Below are 13,213 nucleotides of genomic sequence, written 5' to 3'. Positions count from 1 at the left end.
ATTGTTACACATACAAATTTACAGCAATATTTTTTGGTTCCCTTGACAAAAGTTGTTTTTAGAAATAACATTTCGAGCAAGGGAACGAAATAGATTATATGTTCCTATACAATTTTCAGTTAGCAACATATTAGAGGGATTAAAAACAATATTTGATGGAACATATTATGTTCAACTTTGACCCTTTAGGGGCTCCGTACTAATAGAGCCATTTTGTTTTGCTGTTTTCTGCAAAGTCATTTTTTCGTTCCACATGAACTAAAAACCTTGGACGTTATAAGTTTTGTATCCTGCTTCCTTCTGATTTGTCCACACGTTGAGTTGCAGCCATCTCCTTCCTATCTAACAGAGAAGACAACACTTAGCAACAACGTTGCCCACATTCTTTATCACTTCCACGGGTAAGTTTTGCATCACGATTTGGGTCTAATCCCCGTTGTGTGTGTGTGTGTGTTATGGCCATTAGTTTCCGCCATTAGCTGAAAATTAAAAAAACATGCATATCTTGACAACAAAGAGGGCTAGCATGCTCAAAATGGTGTCTATACCCATGTTTTCATGGTCAAGGAGTCCAATGAAGAAATGAATAACCTTTATAAAGTGCCGAAAAGACTTAAAATTTACATAATTATGTTAATTAGTGTCCGCCATTACTGCAACCCTTACAGAAATGTCCCATGAGAATCCCATGGGAAATTTTCCCATGGGATTCCCATGGTGAATTGGGCATGGGAAACCCATGGTGAATTGCCATGGGAAATTGTATGGGTATCCCAAGGGAAATCGTATGGGATCCCATGGGATCCCATGTAGGATCCCATGGGATCCCATGTAGGATCCCATGAGCTCCCATGTAGGATCCCATGGGGTCCCATGTAGGATCCCATGGGGTATCATGTAGGCTCCCATGGGATCCCATGCAGGAACCCCATGGGATCCCATGAAGGAACCCCAAGGGATCCCATGTAGGATCCCATGAGCTCCCATGTAGGATCCCATGAGCTCCCATGTAGGATCTCATGGGGTCCCATGTAGGACCCTATGGGGTCCCATGCAGGAACCCCATTGGATCCCATGAAGGAACCCCATGGGATCCCATGCAGGAACCCCATTGGATCCCATGAAGGAACCCCATGGGGTCCCATGTAGGATCCCATGGGGGCCCATGTAGGATCCCATGGGGCCCATGTAGGATCCCATGGGATCCCATGGGGTCCCATGTAGGATCCCATGGGGTCCCATGTAGGATCCCATGGGATCCCATGTAGGATCCCATGAGCTCCCATGTAGGATCCTATGGGGTCCCATGTAGGATCCCATGGGGTCCCATGTAGGATCCCATGGGATCCCATGTAGGATCCCATGGGGTCCCATGTAGGATCCCATGGGGTCCCATGTAGGATCCCATGGGATCCCATGTAGGATCCCATGGAGGTTCCCCGTTGGATCCCATGGAGGATCCCCGTTGGATCACATGGAGTATCCCATTAGGTCCCATGGAGGATCCCATGGGGTCCACGGCCTGTACGAAATACTCTCATGAGAATCTTATATTATAAGAATCTTATTAAAATCCTTTAAGAACCTGTATTAGGGAGAGTCAAACTTCTTGAACAAAACACTACAGCATACCTATAATGGCATATTCGCATGTGAACAGTGTATTGTTAATGGTGCTGGTTTCATGTCATCATGGCGCAGTGTCCTCAAAATAATGAGGACATTGAATAACTCATTAATGGATCAATTAAAAAAAAATCACATGACTTTAACTACCCGATTTAAATCGAAAAGCAATTTCTTTTTGTTTTTCAACACTTAGAAAATAAATTGCGCATGAGAGGGTTAAAGCCATTGGACACTTTCGGTACAAAAAAAAAGTTCACAGATTTACAAATAACTTACAGGGTTTACAGAAGGTAATGTTGAAAGACTTCCCTTGAAATTTTATTCCAAGAAATGCTTTACTTTTTGAGAAAACAGTAAAACAATATCAATTCTCGATATCGAGAAAAACGGATTTATTTAAACACATGTCACTGACACGGCAAAACGTGCGGAAACAAGGGTGGGTTTTCCCGTTATTTTCTCCCGACTCCGATGACCGATTGAGTCTAAATGTTCACACGAAGTGTAGTCTAAATGTTCACACGAAGTGTGGGCCTTGGACATTGCTGTTTACCAACAGTGTCCACTGCCTTTATTTACTATTTTGGTGTACTGTTTTTAGCATGATGTTGACATGTGAAATTCAGTTTTTAGCTGCGAAACATGTATTAATAAACCATTTCTGAATTGAATTGAATTGAATTTTCATAGGACTTTCAATATACAGTTCGTCCATTTGTTAAGGAAGGTTGAGTTTATCGAAAATAGCAAAAATAAATCAATTCAGACAACAGGGAAAGTTTGGAAATTATGCTTCAAAAAAGTAACTATCAGCAACCTATTAATGAAATTGGGTCCAGCTATCCGCAAGCTGTGGGTATTTACACAAAAAGCAATAAATGTTCAGCAGCTCAATGCTCGTAAAGTTCATTGTGAGCGAATTAAGTTCAAGGGCATGACACCTGTATAGTACAAAATAACTCTGGGTTTTTCCCTAAAAGAAACCGCACAATTTGCACGCAATCCTATAGGAATAGAAAAGCGCCCGCGACACCAATTGCTGAATGTGGGCGGGTATATTATGCCATTGTGCAAAATACAACTGCATAAAAACATGAACTCATCGGCGCGGCAAAAGGGACATTTCTACGGAGCCCCTAAAGGGACAAGTAAAAAAAAAATTGAAAAAGGTAAAACAAAATTCTGAAATTACTTCATTCGAGTTGGTATTTCATTCCCTTTAAATACTAGCTCGTTTAACCTCAGAATATATATTGATAGATAGATGGTTTATTTCTTTTTACATTCGTGGCCAACGGCCAAAATAAAGTAAAATTTACAGTTCATACAAAAAAATAGTTACATATAAAAATTTACAGCAATATTATGTCGTTCCCTTGACAAAAGTTGTTTTTAGAAATAACATTTCGAGCAAGGGAACGAAATAGCCTATAGGTCCCTACACAATTTTGAGGTAGCAACATATTAGAGGGATTAAAAACAATATTTGATGGAACGTATTATGTTCAACTGTACATTGATTTTGTTTACTTTGACCCTTTAGGGGCTCCGTACTAATAGAGCCATTTTGTTTTGCTGCTTTCTGCAAAGTCATTTTTTCGTTGCACATGAAGTAAATTCCCTTGGACGTTCGTTATAAGTTTTGTATCCTGCTTCCTTCTGATTTGTCCACACGTTATAAGTTGCAGCCGCCTCCTTACCTACTACAGAGAAGACAACGTTGCCCAAGTTCTTTATCATTTCCACAGGTAAGTTTTCTGCGGTAATTAATTTAGACTTGAACTAGCGGATTTTCATCACGATTTGGGTCTAAGCCCCGTTGTGTGTATGTTATGGCCGAGCGGATAATAGCAAGCACAAGGCTCAAGCGATGGTGTTTCGAATCAACGGTTTATGGATTCGAGGCCCAGTCGTTACACTTGTAAAACACAACAATTATTGGTAACAAATCGTCAAAAATTATATAAAACACACACCAAAAGATGTTTTAGAATAACACAGACACTACAGATGGGATGACATTTTTATGTTTACCTTTTTTTTATCAGATCTTGCAGCCGTTTGTGGCTGCCAGATTTTGGTACATGCCGCTTCGGAATGCTAAAATGGTATTGTACCAATGAATGTACAAGTATACTTCAGAAAACTTTCTGCACAATACACGAAAAAGATGATGAACGTACTCTATTGATAAGTTATTGCATTGAATGTGGCATTTGTGGGTATGGACAACAATTTATTAGTTTGTATCCCCCAAAAATTTGAATATGAAAAACTACCGATTGTTCTTCCGGCTTGGACATTCCTCTGGATTTTTGTGATCTCAAAAACGCGACCACTCTTTGAAATGAAATTTTCAAAGGTTTTATTTAGAGGATGAAATTTATCCAACGGTTAAAAAAAAACGTATACTTCCCTTTAACTATCATATCACTGCATTAAAATGTTCCGAATCCTTCTGGGACTTTAAAACATAATGTACACAGATTTACATTAATTTTATTAAAGGCAGTGGACACTATTGGTTATTACTCAAAATAATTATTATCAAAAAACCTTACTTGATTACGAGTAATGGGGAGAGATTGATAGTATAAAACATTGTGAGAAATGGCTCCCTCTAAAGTGATGTAGTTTTCGAGAAAGAAGTAATTTTCCACGAGTTTGATTTCGCGACATCAGACTTATAATTATTTTGAGGTCTCGAAATCAAGCATCGAAAGCACACAACTACGTGTGACAAGGGTGTTTTTTCTTTCATTAATATCTCTCAACTTCGACGACCGAATGAGCTCAAATTTTCACTGGTTTGTTACTTTATGCATATGTTGAGATACACCAACTGTGAAGACTAGTCTTTGACAATTACCAATAGTCTCCAGTGTCTTTAAAATATTACTTGCTGAGGTGCTGTAGTTTTTGAGAAATGAGTAAAACAATGTCACGAAAATGATTTTCGTCTCGGTCGTCAGTGAGACGAAAATTATTTTAGCATGTAAAAACGTGTTTAAACCAGTTATGGTATGATGGTAAAATACCATAACTGGTTAATACGTTTTTACATGCTAAAACACCTTTTCACCCATACACCGATGTGTGTTAGCACTGTATACTCAGTACTTTCCCGAGTCCTGTGAAAAAAGGTAAGACACTGCTCTAGAATTGCAAGGGTCGTGGGTTCGAATCCCACCCGAGTAACATGCCTGTGATATTTTTTCACAGGACTCGGGAAAGTACCGAGTATTCAGTGCTAACACACATCGGTGTATGGGTAAAAAAAACAAAATTAATATTCTTTATCCCCGATGCAAATTTAACATCTATTATATCGTTGCGGTACCCGCTGCCAAAACATAGGATTCGAACTGCCTCTAGCTACCGGGCAACCTCGGTAGTCTAGTTGGTAAGACACTGCTCTAGAATTGCAAGGGTCGTGGGTTCGAATCCCACCCGAGTAACATGCCTGTGATATTTTTTCACAGGACTCGGGAAAGTACCGAGTATTCAGTGCTAACACACATCGGTAAAAAAAACAAAATTAATATTCTTTATCCCCGATGCAAATTTAACATCTATTATATCGTTGCGGTACCCGCTGCCAAAACATAGGATTCGAACTGCCTCTAGCTGCCGGGCAACCTCGGTAGTCTAGTTGGTAAGACACTGCTCTAGAATTGCAAGGGTCGTGGGTTCGAATCCCACCCGAGTAACATGCCTGTGATATTTTTTCACAGGACTCGGGAAAGTACCGAGTATTCAGTGCTAACACACATCGGTGTATGGGTAAAAAAAACAAAATTAATATTCTTTATCCCCGATGCAAATTTAACATCTATTATATCGTTGCGGTACCCGCTGCCAAAACATAGGATTCGAACTGCCTCTAGCTGCCGGGCAACCTCGGTAGTCTAGTTGGTAAGACACTGCTCTAGAATTGCAAGGGTCGTGGGTTCGAATCCCACCCGAGTAACATGCCTGTGATATTTTTTCACAGGACTCGGGAAAGTACCGAGTATTCAGTGCTAACACACATCGGTGTATGGGTAAAAAAAAACAAAATTAATATTCTTTATCCCCGATGCAAATTTAACATCTATTATATCGTTGCGGTACCCGCTGCCAAAACATAGGATTCGAACTGCCTCTAGCTGCCGGGCAACCTCGGTAGTCTAGTTGGTAAGACACTGCTCTAGAATTGCAAGGGTCATGGGTTCGAATCCCACCCGAGTAACATGCCTGTGATATTTTTTCACAGGACTCGGGAAAGTACCGAGTATTCAGTGCTAACACACATCGGTGTATGGGTAAAAAAAACAAAATTAATATTCTTTATCCCCGATGCAAATTTAACATCTATTATATCGTTGCGGTACCCGCTGCCAAAACATAGGATTCGAACTGCCTCTAGCTGCCGGGCAACCTCGGTAGTCTAGTTGGTAAGACACTGCTCTAGAATTGCAAGGGTCGTGGGTTCGAATCCCACCCGAGTAACATGCCTGTGATATTTTTTCACAGGACTCGGGAAAGTACCGAGTATTCAGTGCTAACACACATCGGTGTATGGGTAAAAAAAACAAAATTAATATTCTTTATCCCCGATGCAAATTTAACATCTATTATATCGTTGCGGTACCCGCTGCCAAAACATAGGATTCGAACTGCCTCTAGCTGCCGGGCAACCTCGGTAGTCTAGTTGGTAAGACACTGCTCTAGAATTGCAAGGGTCGTGGGTTCGAATCCCACCCGAGTAACATGCCTGTGATATTTGTTTTCACAGGACTCGGGAAAGTACTGAGTATACAGTACTAACACACATCGGTGTATGGGTAAAATAAAATAAAAATAAAACAATAAAACAATATTCTTTATCCCCGATGCAAATTTAACATCTATTATATTGTTTTACTCATTTCTAAAGAAATACAGCACCTCAGCAAGTATTACTTTTATGGACGCTTTCTACTATCATTATCTTTAAACTGTTTAAGTTTGATGTCAATCTGTGGAAATTGTATAAAAATACCCAGACCCTTACTGTTCGCAACATTTTCAAGTGAGTTGACCAACCATTTGAAACCATTCAACTGCCAAAGTTGTGTATGGTGACAGAACTGTGCACAGAACTAACTGAGTACTATATACACGCATTCCCTCATGGTATCATATTGCAAGGCTTGCATAGCTTATCTATCATTCAAAACCACAGTGAATGGTATTGAATGGTCAGACAGCAAGAGGGTTAATCAAAAATATTACTAGCATGGCAACGGATTGTAATTTTTTCTAATTTTTAATCTGTGTATATTGTCCTGTAATTCGACCTCTGGTCGCCAAGGGAATTTTGTTCTTAAAGAATAAATCAATAATGAATGAAAGTTCCGAATGAATGAATGAATGAATGAATGGCTGGATGGAGAGCTGATGATAGTGTGAACCATTATTATAAACGGCTCCCTCTGAAGCAACGTAGTTTTTAAGAAAGAGGTAATTTCTTCCTAAATTAACTTAATTTGAGGAAGACTTCAGGCCTGAAGCCTTTCTCAAGCATCTGAAAGCTCACACATACTTTTTGCAACAGGGGAGTTTTAACATTCATTCTTGCAACTTTAATGACCAATTAAAGGAACTGGACACCTTTGTTAATTGTCAAAGACCAGACTTCTCACTTGGTGTATCTCAACGTATGCATAAAATAACAAACCTGTGAAAATTTGAGCTCAAGTGGTCGTCAAAGTTGCGATAGAATAATGGGGGGAAAACACCCTTGTCGCACAAGTTTTGTGCTTTCAGATGCTTGAATTCGAGACTGCAGCTGAGGTCTCGAAGGCAATTCAAATGTTTTAGTGAGAAATTACTCCTTTCTCAAAGACTACGTTACTTCAGAGGGAGCCGTTTCTCACAATGTTGTATACATCAACAGCTCTCCATTGCCCGTTACCAAGTAAGTTTTTATGGTAACAATAATTTTGAGTAATTACCAATGGTGTCCAGTGCCTTTAAAGCCCGAGCTTTCACAGATTGGTTAATTTATGAACATGTTGGGATACAAGTGCAAAATAATAGTGGTCTTTGACGTGTACACGCCCATACAATTTGTGATAGTAACTCGTTTTGTTCAACATTGTTACATTCACAGGATCCATTCCACAATCGTATCACTATGAGTGCCACGTCAGAAAAGGTTGATGTAGCCCTTTTCTACCACAAGAAATCTAAACGGGCACGCAATATTGAGAAGGAACTACGCATACTTACTAAAGAGGACGGAAAGTGTTTAAATGTAGGGTCATATGAAGATCTGCCACTTGGAAATTCCAAAGTAAAATCACGCATTTTGCTGACGAAATCTGCGCTTGTGATTTGTATAATCTCTACACCTGACTTTAGCAGAGACAATTGGAATGAGTTTGAATCAAATATATCTGTTCATGAGGTGGCCAAGACTGGAAAGAAAAAGATTGTTCACGTCCAGCTCTGTGAAACGAACCAAGTCTCTGATGTTCTTCAGCATTTGGAGTGCATTGAAGGATTTAGTAGATCTAACAAAGACGTCGTGTTAGAGATAAAGAACGTCTATGATCGTGAATTACTTTTGGTAAGTTCAAATTCGCTTATGGTCTCCCAGGCATGGATAATTGTGGGCAGATTAGATAAATATTTGATAATGTGCCTTTGATGATACAAACAAGAAATAACACTAACAACAACTGACAGCATATATGTCACTGTGGTCAAGTGATTGACTTGCAATCACAATGTTGTGGGTTCGAATCTCAAAGCTAAAAGCTGATTGCACAATGACTAAGGATAAGTATAAGCATACAAGCAAACAAACAAACAAACAAGCAAACAAACAAACAAACAAGCAAGCAAGCAAGCAAGCAAGCAAGCAAGCAAACAAACAAACAAACAAACAAACAAACAAACAAACAAACAAACAGACACACAAACAAACAAACAAACACACAAACAAACACGCACACACACACACACACACACACACACACAAACAAACAATATATTCACATGAAGGGTTGCTTTCACAGCAACTGTTTCGCAGAAGTTGGGCACACAAGTCAACTGATGCGAATTATTTATTGCGAATTAAGCTGTGACATCAACATTCGTCTCGCATTCGTAGGGAGTTCTGTCTTTTTTTGTGTTTGTGATTTCGTTCAAGTTGAACTTTAATAAAATGAAAACTAAACTGCACACCAGGAAATTTGTTTGATGGTTACGAACACAAAAACAGTGAGATATTTCTATGTTAGTATTATTCGGAAGTGTTCAGTTAAAGCAATTGGACCCTTTCGGTTAACAGTATTGTCCAAGGCCCACACTTCGTGTATCACAACTTATGTATAAAATAACAAACCTGTAAAAATCGGAGTCGGGAGAAAATAACGGGAAAACCCACCCTTGTATCCGCACGTTTCGCCGTGTCATGACATGTGTTTAAAATAAATCCGTAATTCTCGACATCGAGAATTGATATTGTTTTACTGTTTTCTCAAAAAGTAAAGCATTTCATGGAATAATGTTACAAGAGAAGTCTTTCACCACTACCTTCTGTAAACCCTGTAAGTTATTTGTAAATCTGTGAACTGTTTTTGTTTGTTTCTGTACTGAAATAGTCCAATGGCTTTAAAGTAACACGTTGCCTTGGATCGGACGAGTTGGTCTATAAAAAGCGTACTTTGTAACCGTTTGTTATAAAATGCATATTGTGGTTGGACAGATGTTTTAAAAGTAGAATACAATGATCCACACACATTCGCCTCGAAATTGCGTGGTTTTCCTTTTACTTTGCGAACTAACACGGTCGTCCATTTATGGGAGTCAAAATTTTGACTCCCATAAATGGACGACCGTGTTAGTCAACGAGAAAGGAAACCCGCGCAATAATTTCGAGGCATGTTTATGTGGATCATTGTATTCTACTTTAACAACATCTTGCTACCAAAATGCATTTTTTTAAAAAGGTTACAAACACTTTTTATAGACCAACTCGACCGATCCAAGGCAACGTGTTCCTTGATAAAGAAGTAGTGGACGAAACACCTGAAATTACAGCATCGTGTGCGATTGTCTTTACCGGTGCGGAATTTAAATTGACGTTCGAACTGTTCTCTCTTTATCAATTAGGAATCTCTTGCGAACATTGCTATTGAAGACGTTGGAGAACTGCCCCAAAACCTTGTAAAGGTTACAATGATAATCAAAGAAGCAGTTATCGCACTGGCTGATCACTTCGAAATTGACACCAAGATGAAGGAGTTGCACCAAAAAATGAAAGAAGAAATCGCCAGCCACACAGGTTTTTCACCCCTCAATTCTGTTTTCATATTAAAGGCACTAGACTATTGTTTAATACCTTGTCATCTAAACCTACCTATTATGTCGTAGCGTGCGCATTAATTTTTATTTTATTTTATTATCATTGTTCCTTTCGAATTATTTTTTTCGTACGTTAAAGTCACCGCTTATAACTGAAAGATGCGCCATCTTTGGTTGTTTATTAATTTTATATCGCTGCTTGAACGTCAAGCATACGGTTGTTTGAAGTTCAAGCGCCAACCTGAAAGAAAGCGCGCTGTGGTTGAAAGTAAACAAAGCTGCCACATTGAACATTATGGAGCACATTACAGTGATATTGTTTATTACATTTTTGTATTTAACTATTAATATATTGTATTATTCAATAACTGAAGGGGAGTGGATTAATGAGATAAAAAAAACAAAGTATTGGACAGAAGGTTCGACACCGAAGCTATGCAACGTCAAGCATACATCAGACGTTGACCATCAGACGTTGATCATCCATCAGCTGAACAATGCACAATCAGGCTACCTCAAGCTTGCCTCTGGGTTTCTGTTTAAGAAACAAAGTGCACCGTCCACCAATGAAAGAAATATCCTGGAGTACTGTGATACCGATGGAATTCTTCAGCTTCTCAAAAGGTGCAGTGTTTTCAAGATCAACCCTGAAAACATTGTTAAGCTTGGTACGGTAAGTAAACACAATTTTTAGATGATAATTATATCACCTACCTTCACAAATATCTAATTAATTGGGCAAAGTAAAAGTAACTGTGTTCTCCACAAACTGCATTAACACCAAACTGGAGCGTTGCTGTGCAAATAAAGATGATATACAAATGAGATAAATTGTAAGCTAATACCATATATCTGCTTGATCACTCCTCGGATATACTTTCACATTTATTTTATAGGTACACGAAATTCGCCACGAGCTAGCGCATCACAAGTCCGTAACAAATGCAGAACAGGACAAACAATGGAAAGATGAAGCCACAGAGAAGGTTAAAGACAACCTGTATGGGATACTTGGACGAAAGAAATATAAAGACCTTGAAGAATGCGTAAACAAGGTAAATTAATGTTTTTCCACTCTGACCGAAGTAATGTGACACTACACTTTAAAAACTTCCAAGACAGAATTGACCCGGATTTGGGTCCCAGGGGGCCATACCCATTTCTATGTCAATTTGACCCGGAATCCGTGTCAATGTGCCCTAGAGTCCGAGTCAAAATCTCCGCTTTAAACCAAATTGCTGGTCACACACACGGACTCCGGGTCACATTGACACGTATTCTGGGTCAAACAGACCCAGAATTGGGTCTGGCTCCCTGGGACCCAAATCCGGGTCAATTCTGACCCGGGAGTTTTTATAGTTTATAGTTTCTCATCAAGCCAAAATATGTGACCCGCTCTGTGAAAATGAGTCAGATGTTGATGATTTAAAAAATTGAGTTATATGCATGGCTGGAAAAAACACACCAGCAGCAGTTATTTGGTATAATAAAATTTCTAAGCTTTTGGGTGTATCGCGTTGTTGAGTTACTCCCATTTGAACTTAGCAAATATATCATTTTGTGTTCAAAACGAATTACAAGTAATGTGATGTTTTAAACTACCATTTCGCGCAAAAGGATACAATTCAGACCTAAGTGAGATAAACAATAAGATTTATAAAGGTTTACCATGCAAAAATAAAACCTAAAAAGTAAAAAAAAAATCATATTCATCATCGTGCTCACGTTTTATTTGCGGACGAAAATAAACACAGCATTCAGAATCATTACAACGTATGGGGTGGATTAAAGGCCCACGCTCAGAAAAAAAGTACTTTTCGTTTGGAATGGGAGGGGAAAGCACTTTTAACTATATTTAAATATTTACTTATTTGTTTTTCTTACTAGTTTTCAATTTGATTTAAATTTCTTTAATTGATGAGTTTATTTTGTAATCGTTGTTATTAATTTATTCATTCATGTTTTTATTTTGATTTACTTTTTGAATATTGTTGAACAAATAAGTGGTGTTCGATTTGTGCATGGTGTGAAGAATAAACACGAGGTATCTATAAATATTAAATATTAAAGGAACATGTTGCCTTGGATCGGTCGAGTTGGTCTTTGAAAAGCGTTTGTAACCGTTTGTTTTTGAATGCATGTGGTTGGAAAGATGTTTTAAAAGTAGAATACAATGATCCACACACATTTGCCTCGAAATTGCGTGGTTTTCCTTTTACTTTGCAAACTAACACGATCGGCCATTTATGGGAAAACAAAAATTGAATCCCGTTTATGGCCAACCGTTTGTCGACGAGGTAAAATGAAAACCACGCAAGTTCGAGTGATACTTGTGTGGATCATTATATTCTACTTTTAAAATATCTTTCTTTACATAATATGCATTCTATAACAAACGGTTACATACGCTTTTTAAAGACCAGGGCCCAATTTCATAGAGCTGCTAAGCACGAAAATTTGCTTAGCATGAAATTTCTTCCTTGATAAAAACAGGATTACCAACCAAATTTCCATTTTGTTGCATTTCCTAGTTACTGGTATTCAGCTGTTGTATGGTTATCTTGAAAATCACGTAGAAATTTGGTTTGGAAATCCTGTTTTTATCAAGGCAAACATTTCATGCTAAGCAAATTGTTGTGCTTAGCAGCTCTATGAAATTGGACCCAGCTCGACCGATCCAAGGCAACGTCTTAATTCCTCTAAGCAGCAGGCTTTCTTTGATATTACTGCTTGTAGATAAGGGATATGGAGATACAAGCTACCACTGTCGGGCAAGACAAGCAGTTAAAGAAAGAGCTCCATATTGTGAACGACGAACCCTCCCCATAACTTCAAGTCACAATTATGGCGTCGGTCTACATGTACATGACCTTTGACCTAATGGCAGCAAACTACCGCCGATAGTCTCTTGTATAAACACAAATGACCGTAGGAAACTGGCATGAATGCTACAACATTTTCTGACATTATTTTTACCACCATATTTAGGGGATTAGCTACAGCCACACTCCATGTTTATCCACTGATTTTAAAGGCACTGCCGTCGATTTCACCAAACTCTTCCTAACTTTTACGTAACGGACTTATTGGTCCCAACCCTGCACTGTATAATAGCATGCAGACCTTACTCGTCATAACTCGAGAGGATCAATCCTAGCGTTTCGTGAAATCGGCTGCTGGACACTACGTGCCTACTCAAAATAAATGTTAGCATAAAACTATTAGTGGTAACGAGCAATGGAGAGCT

General features: G+C 38.7%; 1 protein-coding gene across 2 annotated transcripts; it reads left to right on the top strand.

Moving 5' to 3' along the window:
• The first annotated feature begins 204 nt into the window (after window positions 1-204).
• LOC117304948 lies at window positions 205-13,062 on the top strand. 2 transcript variants are annotated; one of them, XM_033789594.1, is made up of 6 exons: window positions 205-396; window positions 7,763-8,224; window positions 9,775-9,946; window positions 10,341-10,639; window positions 10,863-11,021; window positions 12,703-13,062. In XM_033789594.1, the coding sequence occupies exons 2-6, from the start codon at window positions 7,790-7,792 to the stop codon at window positions 12,793-12,795; spliced, it is 1,158 nt and encodes a 385-aa protein (XP_033645485.1). In that variant the 5' UTR covers window positions 205-396; window positions 7,763-7,789; the 3' UTR covers window positions 12,796-13,062. The 2 variants fall into 2 exon arrangements, with proteins under 2 accessions (XP_033645485.1, XP_033645484.1); XM_033789593.1 differs by lacking the exon at window positions 205-396 and adding an exon at window positions 3,194-3,377 and having other exon boundaries at window positions 7,766-8,224.
• The last annotated feature ends 151 nt before the right edge of the window (window positions 13,063-13,213 follow it).

This window comes from Asterias rubens, chromosome 22 (genome assembly GCF_902459465.1).
Source record: "Asterias rubens chromosome 22, eAstRub1.3, whole genome shotgun sequence".
NCBI classification, from domain to species: Eukaryota; Metazoa; Echinodermata; class Asteroidea; order Forcipulatida; family Asteriidae; genus Asterias; species Asterias rubens.
This window is presented reverse-complemented; position numbering and strand designations above follow the sequence as displayed.

What these genes read in the sequence shown, in the direction of transcription:
- LOC117304948 (XM_033789594.1), top strand. Translation starts at nt 7,790, where the DNA reads ATGAGTGCCACGTCAGAAAAGGTTGATGTAGCCCTTTTCTACCACAAG. An exon ending in AGAAATCGCCAGCCACACAG is followed by an intron (nt 9,947 to 10,340) that starts GTTTTTCACCCC and finishes CAATAACTGAAG; the next exon opens with GGGAGTGGATTAATGAGATA. An exon ending in ACATTGTTAAGCTTGGTACG is followed by an intron (nt 10,640 to 10,862) that starts GTAAGTAAACAC and finishes TTTATTTTATAG; the next exon opens with GTACACGAAATTCGCCACGA.